At 52.9% G+C, this 17211-nt stretch overlaps 6 protein-coding genes across 6 annotated transcripts; 2 read left to right on the plus strand and 4 right to left on the minus strand.

Annotated features, from left to right (window-relative positions):
- Positions 1-343: 343 nt before the first annotated feature.
- Positions 344-4756, minus strand: BDQ94DRAFT_182341 (putative VPS9 domain protein; the record flags this gene model as incomplete). Its single annotated transcript, XM_026774117.1, has 3 exons — positions 344-4309; positions 4367-4616; positions 4679-4756. 3 exons carry the CDS (start codon positions 4754-4756, stop codon positions 720-722), a joined length of 3918 nt encoding a protein of 1305 aa, XP_026622336.1. The 3' UTR covers positions 344-719.
- Positions 4757-5189: 433 nt separating this feature from the next.
- On the minus strand, positions 5190-6474 carry BDQ94DRAFT_150510 (mitochondrial 37S ribosomal protein uS11m). Its single transcript, XM_026767599.1, has one exon. The coding sequence runs from the start codon at positions 6253-6255 to the stop codon at positions 5548-5550; it is 708 nt and encodes a 235-aa protein (XP_026622337.1). The 5' UTR covers positions 6256-6474; the 3' UTR covers positions 5190-5547.
- Positions 6475-6555: 81 nt separating this feature from the next.
- tim44 (protein translocase subunit TIM44) lies at positions 6556-8457 on the plus strand. The gene is made up of 2 exons (XM_026776669.1): positions 6556-7572; positions 7630-8457. The coding sequence occupies exons 1-2, from the start codon at positions 6704-6706 to the stop codon at positions 8303-8305; spliced, it is 1545 nt and encodes a 514-aa protein (XP_026622338.1). The 5' UTR covers positions 6556-6703; the 3' UTR covers positions 8306-8457.
- Positions 8458-9068: 611 nt separating this feature from the next.
- BDQ94DRAFT_162049 (putative Hsc70 cochaperone (SGT)) lies at positions 9069-10221 on the minus strand (the record flags this gene model as incomplete). Its single annotated transcript, XM_026769482.1, has 3 exons — positions 9069-9114; positions 9170-10146; positions 10219-10221. The coding sequence occupies 3 exons, from the start codon at positions 10219-10221 to the stop codon at positions 9069-9071; spliced, it is 1026 nt and encodes a 341-aa protein (XP_026622339.1).
- Positions 10222-10574: 353 nt separating this feature from the next.
- Positions 10575-13898, plus strand: BDQ94DRAFT_162051 (RIC1 family protein; the record flags this gene model as incomplete). The annotated part of the gene is made up of 5 exons (XM_026769483.1): positions 10575-10838; positions 10892-12286; positions 12336-12603; positions 12650-13125; positions 13170-13898. The coding sequence occupies 5 exons, from the start codon at positions 10575-10577 to the stop codon at positions 13896-13898; spliced, it is 3132 nt and encodes a 1043-aa protein (XP_026622340.1).
- A 233-nt stretch (positions 13899-14131) lies between these two features.
- On the minus strand, positions 14132-16828 carry BDQ94DRAFT_182349 (GTP-binding protein YchF; the record flags this gene model as incomplete). Its single annotated transcript, XM_026774118.1, has 6 exons — positions 14132-14556; positions 14629-14769; positions 14925-14982; positions 15193-15739; positions 15953-16510; positions 16754-16828. 6 exons carry the CDS (start codon positions 16826-16828, stop codon positions 14157-14159), a joined length of 1779 nt encoding a protein of 592 aa, XP_026622341.1. The 3' UTR covers positions 14132-14156.
- Between the last annotated feature and the right edge of the window lie 383 nt (positions 16829-17211).

Genomic DNA, 17211 nt, shown 5'->3' on the forward strand with positions numbered 1-17211 from the left:
GGCTTCTTTGCTAACGGACGCCCACATCAGGACCGAAGTCAAAGGGAGGCCATGCACCTTCTCAATAGACAAAAGTTATTGAACAGGCCCATTTCCCATCTCTTCAGTTCAACATCAGTGCAATCCGAGTATTGGGGAAAGCCATGGCTCAGCAAAAGACTGAGGCATGATATCCGTGCAACACAGCAAGCAACGCTCCAACCCTCTCAGCTTAGCCATCCATACTTCTAAAGCAAAGAGACCTACATATACCACCCCAGTTCAATGCCCAGTTCAAGAGAAATTAAAAATGGCCCGATAACCATAAGCAAGCTACCACTCTCCTACTGTATTAATCATCCATATCATCACATCGTCGGGTTTATATTAGTAATATATGACTATAGTTTAACAACGCAATCAAGCTGTCCTCTAGACCCATCACAAGCCGAGTGACAAGCGACCAGGCCAACACAACATAAAAGCAGACCAAGACTATAAATGGCAACATAACACCGGTCAGTCAATCAGTCAATAATAGGTCTACAGAGCTTGCCATTTATAAAGGAACCAGAGGAAAGAAACCAGGTGAAAGAGTCGGAGATGATTGGTAAAGAGAGTAAAGCAAAACGCACTCAGAAGGAGGATAAAAAGCAAATACACCGCACCGCCGTACATGCATGGTTTGTAGTAATAGAGAATGAGAGGATGATAAAACAGGGTGAATAAATGAAAGCAGACTATCTCATCTCGCGCACTCCACGCAAACACCGCTCTAGTCGCTTCCCTCGTTCGCGTTCTCGGACCAAGGTTGCCCTGACGAAGGAGCGGATTGCATCTCGCCCGACTTTCTCGCGCCATGTGGTCCAGCCTGCTAGTTCACCGACGACCACGTCCTTGTTCCAGGTGATCTCGCGGGAGAGACGAGCGATTTGGAGTTCGGAATCCTGGATCTTGGTTTCGAGGTCGCGGACGGACTTTTGGCGGGATTCTTCGAGCCCCGGGAAATTGATGTTGAATTTTCGGGGAAGGGAAGAAGATACGAGGGATGAGCGGTTGCGTGAGAGGTTTCTGTTTGTGGAGGATAGGTTGTTTATGAGGGAAATGGGGCGAGAGAGGGACGATAGGATTGCGGTTGTGGTGTCGTCGATTGAGGTCAGGGCTGTGAGGAATTGAAGGAGAGGAGAGGAATCAGATGATGAAGTGGAGAGATGGGCTGCGTAGCGGGTGAACGCGTCCACGTAGGAGGCTGGTAGAGCGTTGGTCGGTTCCTTAAGAGTTGAGATGATGGAGGCACAGAGGGCCACGGCGTCTGCAATATCGGAAGCAGAGTTTTGGAGAGCGTGGCCGCGACGGAGCAGACTGCGAGTGTTGACGTGGACGGCGCGAACCATGTCCTGGGCGTGGGAGACGAATTGCTCTGTCTCGCGCATGCCTTCGGGTGTGACGGGTTCGTAGTCGTCGTTGATGGACTCCGTAAGAACCTGGGCTTTGCGGTATGAGCGGTCTGCCATCATCTCAGGTTGCAGTTCTGGAACCAGAAAGAACTCCCACAACATCTCGTGAGTGGCGAAAGTTGGATGCGTAAGTAAGACCTTGAGGAACCTGTCGAGCTTTTCTTGCATGTCATGGAGCACAGAACGGGACGGTTTTGAATGAATCTGGAAAGGGCTACGGAAGTCGGACAGAGACGGCATGTAGGAAGCCGGATGCTCGATGGATAGGCATCTGGCAAGGTTCTCGAAGTCAGAGAACGTGCGACGGCATGTGGTGACTGTGAATGTTGTTCCTGACGCAGGACGGGACTCTGCAGAGTTCACCGTTGGGTTCGGGGCACCGGACTTCAGCACGAAGCGCACTGTCGCATCCTCAACAAAGTACGAGCGCACCACGGTCGTGACACGGCCGGACTGCTCGTCGTAGGCTGATGGGGGGCTGGAGAGAAGGATGAGATCGTCAATACGATTGCGCACTTCATCATCCTTAGCAAGCTCAACGGCAGTCAAACCACGGCTTTCTTTCAGGTGCACATCAACTCTAGGGTCCATGAAAAGAATCCGGACCTGGTCGATGCGGCCGTACTTGCTGGCCATCATGAGAGGGGTGAACCTTTTATCATTTGTTGCGTTCGGATCACAATCACATTCTTGCAAGAGCCGGATGGTAATTTCCGGATCGCTAACGATATGCAATAGTGTATTGCCTCTAGAGTCGACATGATTATCGAGGCGCAAGGGCTTTCCATCACCTTGGGCAACTTGAGCGGCCGTGAGTGCTTCTTTCACCATCGTGTTGTAGTCCGGGTGATCGTAAGACCTGCATAGAGCGAAAAGTGGCGTCTGTCCATGCTTGTCGCGTTGACACCACGGCAGCAGTCCTTCCAGCCTATGCATTACCGATGGCGTGCTGAAGAGGTAGTGTGCAACCGTACGCCCATGCATGTCTGACTTCTGTAGGTACGATGCAATGGTGTGCTTATCCGTTGAACTGAATAGGAAGTTCAATAGAATGTCCACCATTTCGACATGAGCAAGCTGAACAGCAGCACTGAGTAATGTTGTCCCATTAGTGTTTGTGTCCTCGAGAATATCCGCCAGCGGATAGTAATCTTGAAGGCTCAGCAGGTATTTCAAGGCGTCTGGCTGGCGGCTTTCTACGGCCATCATCGGAATCGAATCGCCTGCAGGATCTTGCGTTTTCGTTAATGTCTCGATTGAACTGTCTCCCTCAATCGCGCTTGATATAGAGCCCATTCCCGTGGTTCTGGAAGCTAGAGATATCCCGGATGATTCGGACAGGCTGCGGACATCCATGGAAACCTTTTTTACAGGGCGTCGGACCTCTTTCGGAGGGGACGTGTTTGCCCACGTCTGGAAGGGAAATACATGAGAAAGAGGAGGTGGATCGGAGGGTTCCTCATCATGCGCCGTCCCACTAGAAACGTTCATTTCGAATGGTGCGTCCTGCAAAAGTAAGGGCTCATGTGGACTATGACAAAGATTATCCTCATCATGCGTGCGGAACGCAACGGATCTTTCTTCGGGCTCACATGGAACTTCATCTAGCGACTCCTGGTCGCCATTTGGCTCTAATATGGCCTTCATGTCCACGACACGCCCGCCTTTGGTTGCATTCCATAAGCGCCTGTTCCGGATACTGGCTCGCCGGAGACCCGCAGAATCAGTCACCAGGTAGGTAAGAACAGCCTCGAGAGTGCTCAGAGCATAGCCCATTTCACCACTGTCAACATCGTCGATGTATATAAAATGTTGCATGTACATCAGCCTCGCTTGCAGGTTCTTTACTTGAGACCTGATGACCACAACCAGCAACAATGAAACCAGAATATCAGCGTTGATCGTCACCGGCGCGTATTGTTTTTCCGATGCAAGAGATCCCGCTCTATCGTAGTTCCCAGGATACGATAGAAGTTTGATGGTCTGAAGTAGAGTGTTCAACATGTCGTGGGGGCACTTGGCGTCTAGCATTTTGCGAAACTCCTCCACTGCTCTCCCGATGCGCTGTAGCAACTCTCGCTTACCCTCTCGCCCACCATCGACAACTATGCCCACTTGCGATATGTCGATGTTTTCCATGTAACGAATCCTAGAGTCTAGCTCTGCATCTTCTGGTTGACGGAAACTGCAAAGACGAGGGAAGAGAAGAGATTCGTGCACCTGTTCCGCGACGTAGCGCTCAATGAGCCTTTCCACCAATGGTCCCGTTAGATCGGTGGTGGCACCTAGAAAAGACAACTGTTGTTTATCCACTAGTCGAAACAAGTCAATTGCGGCAGTAACAGCTGTCTCTAGACTCCGACGCATCAGATCCTCGTCATCCTCGAAGTACTCCTCGGAGTTGAAAGGTAGGCCCTCCCGATTACGAGACGCTGAACTGCGGATAGAAGCAGATTCGTCGGCGGTTATCTCATTGTTGTTCTGCTTCCGTTCGTATTCGTCAAATATTAGGGGCGAACGAGAAGGCGGAGGTGGCAATGGTTTTCCCAGCTCCTTTCCGAATTCCTTGAACAACCTCTCCAGGCCAGGCTGCATCTGCCGAGCAATCATCGGAAAATGAGAGAGGAGTTCTCCAAACGTCTTTATTTCCTTCTTCGGAGGTGACGAAACGGGCTCACTAGACTTCGTGCCGTTGCCTATGATATCTCGCTTCGGTAACATCCCAGGCACTACAGCAGTGACGATCTTTCCGGGGTCGAATGAGCCGATCAACGGCCGTGAGATGTAGTAGATCAGCCATGGTTGAGAGTCGTTGCTGTTGTTATAGTACAGCGCATCGGATAACAGCTGGGCTTGGCTCAGGGACTTGAAGCCTAGATATAACAGTCAGCGCATGTGCCAGTCAGGAGACTAGCCGGATGCCTTCCCACCTTTGTTGCTATACACCGAATTCTCCTTGATAATCACCGTGCGCCCGTTGACCGTTGTCACTTGTTTGGCTTTGCCCCGACTATCACGTATATTTGAGTCATCCTTACCCCCGCCGGCCCCGGTGGACACTGGTATTCGCAAGGTATGGCTTCCCAAGAATTCTTCGGATACGACGAGATCGGAGTAGTAGAGGGATGACTCGCGGTCGCGCGAGCCGACCAGCGATTCCGTGACAGGTACTAGGAGGACCTAAAATGGGCATGTCAGAAGCTGGGCTCAGACCGGAGCCGATAGAGTTCGGCGGGACATACATGATTCTCAGTGGGTATACACTGCCCCGGAACTGTGCTTCGGAAGAAGGCACGGAGGAAGGGATTTAGAGGGTGCATCCAAACGGTCTTGGACGACGGCCCAACACAGAATCACAGGCACTCATGAAGCCGTCTAGACCGGTCTGGAAGGGGGGGGGATCCGCTGCTCGATCGTCGCAGAGGAGCAGCTCCGGCGCATGCGCCCGCAGGTAATCGGATACTGTGCAGTCTCAACAAAAGAGCTCAGAAAGAAAGCGCAAAGAATTAGCCGGAAGAGACAGAAGTCGACGTCACGATGGACAAGCTAGGAGCACAGGTTGAATGACAAGTGAGAGCGAGGGAGTTGTTGAGGACAAGAGGGGGATCTCAGCCAACAGCTTTCGGAGTGGCAGTCCTGGGAGCTCCTCGCGCTATCCCCCTTTGGGTCGGCCTAGATCTCAGCCTGCCTCGATTTTATGGAGACTTCCAAGGCGAACTGCCCAACTACAAGGCTTCATCCAACGACATTCTTGCTGGTAAAACATTGAATTGATATACATTGCACCCGTAGAAAGTCGCATCTTAAAAAATAAATCCCATATATGCCGGGAACAGGCTGGCTAGTATACAAATAGAGAAAAGGAGCTGGACCCTGAACTTTGAACCATTGCCGGACTATTGCCACATAGCAAGACGGTTCAGTTGATACAGTGTGGGGTCCCCATATGGTTGGGCTGAGAAGAACCTATCCCGGGGCATCTCTGATCAATCCCGTCCCATCATCAGGTATCATGAAAGCATGCCCGTGTTCTTGTCCCAGACGTTCTAGCAACGCACTTTCTACCCGCGTCAGAACAGCATAACGAACTTCGTCAACAAAATGCACCGCCTTAACCAAGACGGCGAACTCTGGGGCTTCTCGAACCACCAAACTTGAGTCTGGTGGAGTCCGTCACCCGACAGACCAAGCCGCGGATGTTCTTCCCTTCGTTACCCAGCAAAACCTTGGTGAAAGCCTCACGGCCCTGTCCGAAATCGCGGAAGATAATTTCCAAGCGCTTGATCTCCAACAAAAAGCCTCTCTCTTGTATCTGGCCAAAGACGTGCGACGCCAGCTGGTGGGCGGCTTCGTAACCCGAACGCTTAGACTTGCGGAATCCGAGGTGACCGCAGCTCTTAGCCAACATTGGGTCTCCATTCGGCCGTGTCAATGTCAAGATGGTGTTGTGCTTGTGGCAATAGACATGTAGGTGGTAAGGAGGAGACCGATCGGCATACGGTTGGTTGATCAACTCTGCTTCCAGGCTCTCGGCCATCCGGGAATAGTCGCGGCTCACACCCTGGTTGGAGCGAACCTTCTCGCCCTGCATCATCTTGGTGATCGCAGAGAATGACGCATTCTCTTGGGCAGGTTGTTTCTCCGCAGGGGTGTTCAGGATCTCTCTTTCGATTTGACGGGTCTTCTCCTTCGCGCTTTCGAGAGTTGCGGGAGTCGATGAGAAGGGTCTCGTAAGACGGAAAGCAGGAGCACGGATCTGACACGAGCGGCCAACAGTAGGCAGAGCCCTCGACAGGGCAGTAACGAATGTCGAGTTCATCTTTGCGGTGATGTTAATCGAAGAGCGTGTCGGGGAGACACGGCAAGCCGGGGGGTGAAAGGACCGAACGTGGCCGTTATACCAGCCAACGTGATAGAACGCGGGACAGGATGAGAATCGACTCCGGACAGACAAAGGAAATTGTCGTGATTGCAGATAGCCGGAGGTGGCTCCAAGTCGAGGATGCGACGCAAGTCTGGGCCGGAACGACAGGGCGGCGGAAAAGGGCCGAATTTTCGACGGGCTTGGCGTCCAGCATCTCAACTTTTTTCCCTTCTCGTTCTGACACCAGCTGCCGACATCGCTTCCTCGCTCTTCCTCATCCACCTCCCCCTTCAACCTCAACCTCAACCTTAGTCCTTCCACCTTGTCTTCGGGGTTGGCGAACACGCAGATTTCATCCTTTTCCTTGGTTTTAATTCGGTTCTTGTTTTTACAGTCGCATAGCATGATCTCGGCTACCAGGATGTCGGTCACCGCGCGGGCGGCCACCCTACGGTCTCAGGTGCCGACTTTGAAGACAGCTGCTGTGTCCCAGCGCTCTTTGATTCAGTCCTGCTCTTACGCAACATCACGAAACACCCTTCTGAACAGCCAGCGCGCGGACCGTCCCGTTTCGCAACTCGTTTCCCCGTACGCTGCTCTCCCTCTGACCAGATCCTTCCACGTCGTCGCCCCTCGCTTGCAACAGCAGCAGCAGAAGGATAAGCAAGAGCAACAAGAAAAGCAGGAGAAACAGTCGGAAGAGTCCAACCAGGAGAAGAGCGAAGAGGAGCCCAAGAAGGAAGGAAAGAAGGATGCGCCTCCGCCGCCACCCCATGGTGACAAGACTCCCTGGCAGGTTTTCAGAGAGACTCTCCAGACGGAGTTCAAGGCTTCGAAGGAGTGGAATGAGTCGACAAAGGCTCTTGCTTCGTCTGCTCACCAGTTCACCGAGAACGAGAACATCAAGAAGGCTCGTGCTGCTTATGAAGCCGCCTCTGGAGCCGCCACCTCCAAGACCGCGACTGCCATCAAGACCACCGGCAAGGTCATTGGCACTAGTGCCGCATGGACCTGGAACACCCCTGTTGTGAAGGGTATCAGAAAGGGTGTCAACGTCACTGGGTCTGGTATTGAGAAGGTCACGAGACCCGTCAGAGAAACCGAGGCATACAAGAGTGCCGTGGGTGGTGTAAAGAATGCCATCGATGATGGTAGCAGCTCTCGCTACGGTGGCTACATCGAGAAGGAGGAGCGTCGGAAGCAGCGCAAGTTGCGTGAAGAAGCTGAGCTCAAGGCTGGTCGCCGTGTCGAGCCGATGGTTGAGGATCCCAAGTGAGTCATGTCCAGTGGACCATGTCAAGGAGATCTCTAACAGTCATTCTACTTTAGTGCCGGAACCCACGTTACTCTCCACAAGGACTCTGCCTGGAAGGAATCGTGGCGCGACTTCAAGGACTCCAATCCTATGATGCAAAAGCTCTTCACCCTGAAGGAGACCTACGAGGAGTCGGAGAACCCCTTGATCAGCACCGCGCGCAGCATTTCCGATCGTGTTGCTGGATTCTTCGCCGAGAACGAGACCGCTCGTGTTATCAAGAAGTTCCGTGAGATGGACCCCAACTTCCAGATGGAAGCCTTCCTCAGAGAAATGCGTGAATACATCCTGCCCGAGGTTCTTGACGCCTACGTCAAGGGAGACGTTGAGACCCTGAAGCTCTGGCTCTCCGATGCGCAGTTCCATGTCTATGCTGCTCTTGCCCAGCAGTACACTACTGCCGGCCTCAAGTCGGATGGCCGCATCCTCGACGTCCGTGGCGTTGATGTTTCCCACGCCCGCATGCTGGAGCCCGGCGACATCCCCGTGTTCGTTGTGACTTGCCGCTCCCAGGAGGTTCACGTCTACAAGAACGTGAAGACCGGCGAGTTGGCTGCCGGCATGGAGGACAAGGTCCAGCTGGTCACCTACGCCATCGGTCTGACGCGGATACCCGAGGATGTCAACAACCCGGAGACCCGGGGTTGGAGATTGATCGAGCTGCAGAAGGCCGCTCGTGACTACATCTAAGCCATTCGAAATATCCTTCTTACACCTCCTTCACCTACCCTCGACGCTCAACGATCACAACACCTGCTTGATTTTGGTCTATGACATGCCTCTATTCTCTTCTCGATTGTTTTGATATCATCCGACTGTACAATATTGATTTTTGTTAAAATAGAGACCAGGCGGAACTGGCGCTTCATGGAACCGTCTGTGATAGTAACTTGATTAATCTCGCTGGGCGCCTTTCTCACCATCCTTCTCCCACTTTTGTGATATCCTCCCTCACACCCTTTGCTGGATTCTGCTCCAGCCTCACTGGCATCCGCTAAAAGAGTATATCATATATGCATCTATGCAGTGGGCCTTGTGCTTCCAATTCGGGCGTTTCGGGAGTCGTGTTTACTCGATTTGCAACCTCACCCTCCACTCTTCTGATGAAATCTTTGCATTGGCTCAGTGTTTGTTGTCTTGTTCCTATATGTTGAGTGGCCTCTGGCCCCTCTGGTGGTTTTTGATAAGCGAGTCCAGGTGTTATGTGGCCTGAATCTGGCGACGTGAAGTGGATCATTATGAGAATTTGTAAATACAGCTGTGAAACGAAGAAATATGTTCCTCCGACATAACAAGACAGATTTTGTCAGACAAGTATAGCGGCGTGTCTATTCGCTTCCATAATTAAGATGATCATACATTGCACGTATACGAAATCGGGAGCGCGACAATGGTTTTCAGATGAAAAGGACAGATAAAGCTCCGAAACCCTAACACATTCATGATATCCCGCTTACTGGTTTCCACGTCCGGCACCGCCGCCCATCATGTTACGAGCCCTAGAAAATACATGTCAGCTGCAACGCAATGGACCAGGTATGTCATGTTACTTACATATCGGCAATGTTGGGATCGCTCATCAAAGAGGACATGTCGGGCATACCACCGCCACGGCCATAGTTTTCAGCCATCTGTCTCAGCTGGGGGTTGCTCATGAGGTTGTTGAGCATATCGGGGTTGCTCATCAGGTTCTGGGCCATACTGGCGAACATGGGGTTGCTCATGATAGAGCTGAGGTCGGGCATACCGCCGCCGCCACCTCCACCTCCCAGCATGCTAGCAAGGGAAGACAGATCAGGCATACCGCCACCACCACGGGAAGCACCAGCAGCATCGTCAACAGCATCAGCGGGAGGCTCGGTGCTACGCTTGGCCTCCTCGATCTTGCGCTTAGTAGTCTCCAGACCCCGCTTCATGGCCTCGCTGCCGCCGTTGCCCTCAGCCTCGATACCCTTCTCATAGGCCTCCTTGGCACCGTGGTAGTCAGCCAAGTCGAAACGAGCCAGTCCCAGACGGCTCCAGGCCTTGGAGTACTTGGGGTCAACAGCAGTGGCAAGCTCGGCATCCTCGGCCGCCTTCTCGTGCTGTCCGGCCGCGGAATAGGCAGCAGCCCGGTTGGAGAGGTAGATGGGGTTCGAGGGGGCAATAGCCAGGGCTTGGGTGTAGAGGTCAATAGCGGTGCTGTAGTCCTTGCGGGCCATGGCACCGTTACCCTCGGACTTCAGCTTATCGGACTCGGGGGTGGGAGCGCCAGCCGCAGGCTTCTGGCTTTCGCCAGCCTTGGCAGAGTCGCCGGTGGGCTTGTTGCGAAGCTTCTCGTAGACACTGTAGATGCTGGCCAGAGACTGTCCACCCACGGCATCCTTCACAGCAGCCTCGTTGGAGGGGTCAACCTTGAAGGTGTCGGCGATACAGGACTGGGCGATCTCGATGGATTCGGCATCGTCGGCGGTAAGGGTGCCATCCTTCAAGCTGGCACCGAGGAAGTCAATGATGGCGAGCGCGAGGCGCTTCTTGGACTCTGTGGGAGCCTAAAGAGAGGAAAGGTTAGGTTTTAGTCATAGAGACAAAAGAAATTTCGCTGCACAAAGGAGCGATCTTACCATTGTGTGAGGTATAGGGGGGGTATCACAGTGAACGGAAATGTCTTATCACGAGCAAAGCAAAGGCGTCGCGGGGGGAAATTGGATGCGGGGGCTTGCAGGATGTTTGGCGTGTTTGTCACCGGAGCTTCCCTGCACGTGATACCCCGTGCTCCCGAGCTGGATCCAAACCATATCCACGTTCCCAACCGTCATCTTCATCCATCGCTGTCAGAAAGACACTTGGGTGGATATGGTCGGTACTCGCGGGATCGCATCTGTCCCGACTCCGACGGTCTAAGTTTTCCGCGTCTGACGAAGATGACTCGATGTGAACTTGTTGATATACTCCGTGACTCTCGCGCCTGTGTCGAGCCATGTACTGGCCCAACGGAGTTCCCCGGGTCTATGCGATCAATGGCCCTGCAATCCCGGTTACGATCTCCGACGATGATGATTCAATAGAGTATGAGAGCTCTGCGGAGCAGGGCTTGTCGTTGAGAGAAAATGAAGCCGACAAACCGACCGGGTCGACGGACTCGGCCTGGGCGGATGAGCCCATTACGGGGCTTTGTGTTTCTAGGAGTGGGTTTATGTTCGCGACGATGACTGACTCGTCAATTGCTATATGGCAAACTAGAGTAGGTTTTGGTTCCTGAACTTTGTGGAGATGCGCATGTTGACTGGCAGTTAGCCCACCGCTGTGGTTGCCGCGGTTGCTCGGTCCGCCTCTTCCTTGGAGAACTATGGGCCTAATGTAGCTCTCCTGATGCACCCGGATTCGACCATTCTCGTTGCTCAGACGCTGAACGGATACCTTTTGACTTATACGATTGCTGTTGGTCCTACCACCCGCGTGTATCAACATCACTTCGATCAGACCAGTTCGACTCGCCGTCAGCACCTTGCGCGCTTAACCGCAGAGGAAGAGGCCACTGGGATTCGAGATGTTAGCGTTCGCTTCAGAATGGCGATTAAGATAGAATCGGGTATCGCGAAAGCCCTTGCGCTGGACAATGAGCTCGTCGTTGCCACGGTGAAGCCGGCCGCCATTCAGTGTATCCGATGGATGCCTGATGCAGACGGCTCCCAGACCCAGTCTGAGCTTTTGAGCCGGATTCTGGGTGTGTCGAAGCGCACATCCATTACCGATATGGTGTATGATCGAGCCATCAATCTGCTAGTATGGATCACCAACGAGGGTCAGGCGTATGCCGTCCAGCGTACTCCGGAAGGCACAACGGATTCGGAGACTCCCAAAAAGCTCTTTCAGGGACATTGCTTCCACAACCCCGAGGATGAAGGCACAAAAGCCATGAAGGTTGCGGTCAATGCCCGTTTCTCGCTTCTTACTGTCAACTGCGCAAACGGCAATATCCTGGTCTACACGGCTAAAGACTACATGGGGAATGTTCCACTCTCGCATCGGCTCCAACTTCCAGCTTCCCCTACTACTACTGGTAATCTGTCATTCATGTCCTATTCGCCAGATGGGTATTGCCTGTTTGCTGGCTATGAGCGTGGCTGGACGACATGGAGTGTTTTTGGCAAGCCGGGTGGGACCAGCTTCACAGCCGATCGGACTCTTGCCAAGTCGAACGACGAGGACTGGGTGACTGGGGTTTCTCACGGCTGCTGGATAGGCGGGGGAGCGGAAATCATTCTTACGGGTCAGAATGATCGTCGATTGTGGATACTGGAAACGGCTCGGAGCGCCTTGACGGGCTGCTACTCTTCTGCGAATCTGGCTCGAGGTCTTTTGCAGACCGGGACGGAGATCATTCTCTACCGTGGCCACGACCTACCCGATCTCATGACTATTTCGGGTAAGGATTCGCTCTGGCACCATGCGCAGTATCCTCCATCCTATCTGCATTCCCAGTGGCCCATCCGCTCCAGCGTCGTCTCGCAGGACGGGAGGTACGTCGCCATTGCTGGCCGGCGTGGGCTTGCACACTATAGTGTGAATAGCGGCCGCTGGCGAGTGTTTGAGGACTCCAAGATTGAGAACTCGTTTGCAGTCCGAGGCGGCATGTGCTGGTATGGGCACATTTTGATTGCTGCCATCGACAACGATGGATCTTATGAGGTGGGTTCAATAGGGTCTTGAGTACTACAAGTACTAATTGTTGTCACAGCTTCGACTATACTCCCGAGAGAGTCCGCTCAACAACCACACGATCTTGCATATAGAATACCTTCCTTCGCCTGTCGTCTTTATCGGACCATCGGGCGAAGACTCCCTTCTTGTCTATACCTACGATAATATCCTCTACCACTATATCATCAACTCTGCACACTCCCGAATAACACTGGTCCCGGTTGGTCAGATTGCATTCCACGGAATCGTGCGGGCACCGACCCGTGTGCGAGCGATCAGCTGGATCTTACCTGAGGATCAGATGCGTAAGTGTACTGCTTTGAAAGTGGTTACGTATGCTGACTGCAGTAGGTAATGGCGATCCATCACAGGATGTCAAGGTGGCATCGGTGCTCTTATTGGTCGACGGCAACTTGGTTCTGTTGCAGCCATCGACATCAGAGACTGGAGAGCTAAAGTACGACATGCGCGTAGTATCACACGAAGTCGAGTACTACATTCTGATGAGGGATCAGTTGTCCTTCAACTTTGCGCCTTCTGTGGACGAGTCAGTTCCAGCTAGTCCGGCAGCGGAGATGGCGCTGAACATGTACCACAGCAACCTGTCGCTGCGGGACTCGTTGTGGACGTTCTGCGGGAAAGAACTTCTGTCATGGAGCGATGTGCAGGATGTGCTGCGCCGGGAAGACGTAGCCAAGCCGCTCGAGGTACCACTGGACTTTTACCCTCTGTCAGTTTTACTGAATAAGGGCATCGTGCTGGGAGTGGAAGCAGAGATGACCCAGCGCCGCGATGTCACATTTTCTGTGCTGAAATTCGCCATCCGAGTAAGTCTGTCGTCTGCGCTTCACGACTGTGGCTGACTGTATAGACACACCTATTTCTTCCATACTTCCTCCAACATAGCCTGACACATGGCGACATGCCAGCAGCACTGTCGTTGTGCCAACATTTCTCCCACCTCTCCTACTTCCCGCACGCCCTAGAAGTCCTGCTGCACCACGTCCTCGACGACGAGGTTGACAACGCCAGCAAGGACAGCAAGACCGATGACCCATCACAGAAACACAGTCCTCTCCTCCCGACGGTCATATCATTCCTCCAGGCATCTCTACCCGCCACCGTTTACCTCGACATTGTCGTCCAGTGCACGCGCAAGACAGAACTCCGGTCCTGGCGCACCCTGTTCACATACCTCCCGCCACCGAAGGATCTGTTCGAGCAAGCACTCAAGCTCAACTCGCTCAAAACAGCAGTAGGTTACCTCCTGGTGCTTCAGGCGTTCGAGGACGAAGACGACGACCACGACTCGCCTATTGAGGACTATGTCGTCCGTCTGATGTACCTCGCGTCGCGGAAGAACGACTGGGAGCTGTGTGCCGAACTGGCGCGGTTCCTGATCGCACTTGACGGATCAGGCGATATGCTGCAGCGGGCCGTGACGCGCGCGGGCCTACGAGATGGCAGTCTACCAGGGACGGGACTGAACGGGTCAGGAACGAGCGTGAAGGGGCTGGGACTGGCGATCCGCACGCCGTCGTGGTCATCGCTATCACCGACATCATTGTCACCACGACCTGACTCAGAACGTCATAGCTAATACCTTCCATACAACTGTACATAATAAATACGAGCCAAGACAAGACAAGAACGACATAGACATACTTTTTGCTTTTTCATTCCACATAGAGACATAGATAGATAGATAGATAGTAACCAAACCAAAACTATACTCAACTCCCACCACACAATATCATAACCTGGTATCATCATCCCACCCTACACCCACCCCCTCTTTACCCACATTCTCATTTATCTATCCCCCAACCCCAACCCCAACACCCCCAAAATCGTCAATTCAATCAAGATGATACCTCCACAACCCATCCCCCAAATAATGCCCCTCATCAAGCACCACACCCTTCCCGACCTTCTTAATCTCCTCCGTGCCCACCTTCAACACCCCGACCAGACAAACAAACTCCTTCCCCTCCGCCTTCACAGCCACGACCTCACCCGCAGGGATCTCCTTCTCCCCATTCTCCACATCAGGCAATCTACCCCCGGCACTCGTTAACCCAGGCGCCATGAGCGCCGCGCCCGAGAGCACGAAGCGGATGGCGCCGCGGTCGATTTGGATTGTCGGGAGAGCGTCAGGGTATGCGTGGAGCAGTTTCAGGTGCGGGATGGGCGGGCCGTCCATGGGTTGGTAGAAGAGGGGGGTGTTGTTGTGGGTGTAGAGGGTTGATCTTTCCGGACTATGGGTTGGGTTAGTTAGTTTGTGGGAAGGGGGAAAGGGTATGAAGGAAGGTAGGTATTGGGGGAGGTACAGCTTCACGGCATCCAGTTGGGCCTTCTTCGGTAGGACTTCTTCAATGTAGGGTTCGAAGCCTGGGTATGTGTCTAGGAACCGTTGGCGGAGGCCGCGCTGCACGGAGGATTTGACTTTTGAGCGGTTGCTGGGGGGGATGCTGTTATCATGGTGGTTGAGTTGTTAGTTGTTTGTTCTGCTTGGTAGCTAGCTGTGAGGAGGGATTGGGCTGTAGGGAGAGGGTGGTGGATTGGGGAATCAATGGATTAAGTTGATGGGTGTTCTGCAGTAATGACTATGCTGGTTTTCACTCACTCCTTCTTAAACATCTTGCTGGTTGGTGTGTATGTATGTATGTTGTTGAATTCGGAGGCTATCGCAATCTTCACGCAGATCTGTTGCGGGGGATGTCACGTGGTTCGGTGGGGTAGCTATAGCTATGCCGCATGCTCTGCTGTATACGTCGTAAAGTATTGATTCCTGGCTACAGATTACTGATTACTGACTACTGACTACTACAATTGAAGTAAAAGGTTGAATGGCAATGATAAATGGTATTGTAAGTGGCTATATATTATTTAACCACGGGCAGCACCGGCCTTGATCAACAGAATATCACCATCCTCCACAACGTAATCCTTACCCTTTGTCATCACCTTACCAGCGGCCTTGACGGCAGCTTCGTCTCCGTACTCACGCAGAGTCGCGTAGTTGTACACAACGGCCTGGATAAAGGTCTTCTCAAAGTCGGTGTGGATAACACCAGCAGCAGCCGGAGCCTTAATGCCCTTACGGATGGTCCACTGGCGCACCTCGTCGGTACCGGTGGTGAAGAAACTGGCCAGGTTCAGCACCTGACGCATGGTGGTGATCACCTTGGGCAGGGCCGACTTGGTGTTCAGGTTCTTGCACTCCTCCAGGGCAGCCTCGTCGCTCTCGAAGCGGGTCAGGCGCTCCTCGAACGAGACGGAGATGGGGATCAGCGAGTCACCCGGAGAGTTGGTCTTGATCCACTCGAACACCTTGGGCAGGTACTTGTTCTTCTGGCGGATGTAGTCCTTCTCACTCAGGTTGACCAGGTAGACAACCGGCTTGGCAGTGAGCAACATCAGGGGGTTGATGGTTTCAACCTAGACAAATCAGCATGTCACCAGAATGATTATGCAGAAAATAAAATCAATGATAATCAAGTAAATCAGACGGGACGTAATCTCATGATGCCTCTACGTTGGAAAAAAATTTGAGACATTCGACGAGCTGGGTTATTTCGAGTAAAACTCTTATTCATCATAAAAAGGTGTGCAGGTGTAGTGCGCAAGATAAAAGAAATATAATAAACGTACCTCCTTAGGAGCCCATTCGTTCTTGCGGACGTCCTTGCCGTCCTTGAGCCACTCGAGCACCTTGGCAACGGTGGCCTCTTCCTCACGCAGCTTCTTCATCTCCAGAGTCTGACCACCACGCTTGGTCTGCTTCTGAAGGTTCTCGAGAGCCTTCTCGACGAACTCGATATCCTTGATACGCAGCTCCTCGCTGATGATGGTCAGATCACGGATGGGGTCGACATCACCCTCGACGTGGATAATCTCAGCATCATCGAAGCAACGAACGACCTGGAAGATGGCATCGACGGCACGGATGTGCGACAAGAAAGCGTTACCGAGACCGGCACCGGTGGAGGCACCACGGGTCAGACCGGCGATATCATAGACGGTCAAGTTGGCGGGAACCTGAGACTTGGGCTTGTAGTGCTCGCAAAGCCAGTCGAAGCGGTCATCGGGGACAATGACACGCGCCTCTTCGGGGTCAATGGTAGCATAGGGGAAGTTGGCAGGGTTACCAAGGGACGACTTGGTAATGGCCTGGAAGAGCGTGGACTTGCCGACGTTGGCGAGACCAACCTGGAGAGAAGAGAAGAAACATTATTAAAATCTCTTCTTGAGCAATTACATTGTGTCTGCGGAATGTGTAGAGGGGAGAAGAGAAAAAAGGAAAAAGAAAAGGGGAAAGGAAGATATTTATAGGGGAGGGAGACAAGCGAGGGAGAGAAAAACAAAAGGAAAAAAAATAAACGAAAAGGGAGGAAGGAGGCTGGGAGGGGCAGAAAAAAAACATAGTGTATGGTGGGGTCAATGCTCACATACGATACCACTCTTCAGGTTGTTTCCTGGACGGCCCAGCAGGACCTTTTCTTGAACGACGGCCTTCTTGGGGGGCATTTTGGCTTTGGATGCTTTCTTCTTCTTGCTTGAGTAGCAGCGGTGGGAGAGGAAGAAGAGGGGCGGGGACGGAGAAGGAGGAGCAGCAGCAGCAGCAAGCGAGGAGGGGAAGAAGGTAGTAGTAGTAGCAGCAGCAGCAGCAGCAAAGGATGAAGCAGGACCAGCTGCGGAGCGATGAAAGCGGAGAGACGAAGAAAGGAAAAGAAAACGGGTGCCCGGAAGGAAAGACAGGATGGCGGCGCCCACTTTGGCCGTGGGCAGAAGATGGCTGATAGAAACAAAAGTATATCTACAGTGGACAAGAGTCTCAATGGACGCGTTCCAGTGAGTGGCAGTTAGGATGACGGGCTGTAACTCTAGTGATTCCTTGTATTCGGTGCTAC

Source organism: Aspergillus welwitschiae, assembly GCF_003344945.1.
Source record: "Aspergillus welwitschiae strain CBS 139.54b unplaced genomic scaffold BDQ94scaffold_37, whole genome shotgun sequence".
NCBI lineage: Eukaryota > Fungi > Ascomycota > Eurotiomycetes > Eurotiales > Aspergillaceae > Aspergillus > Aspergillus welwitschiae.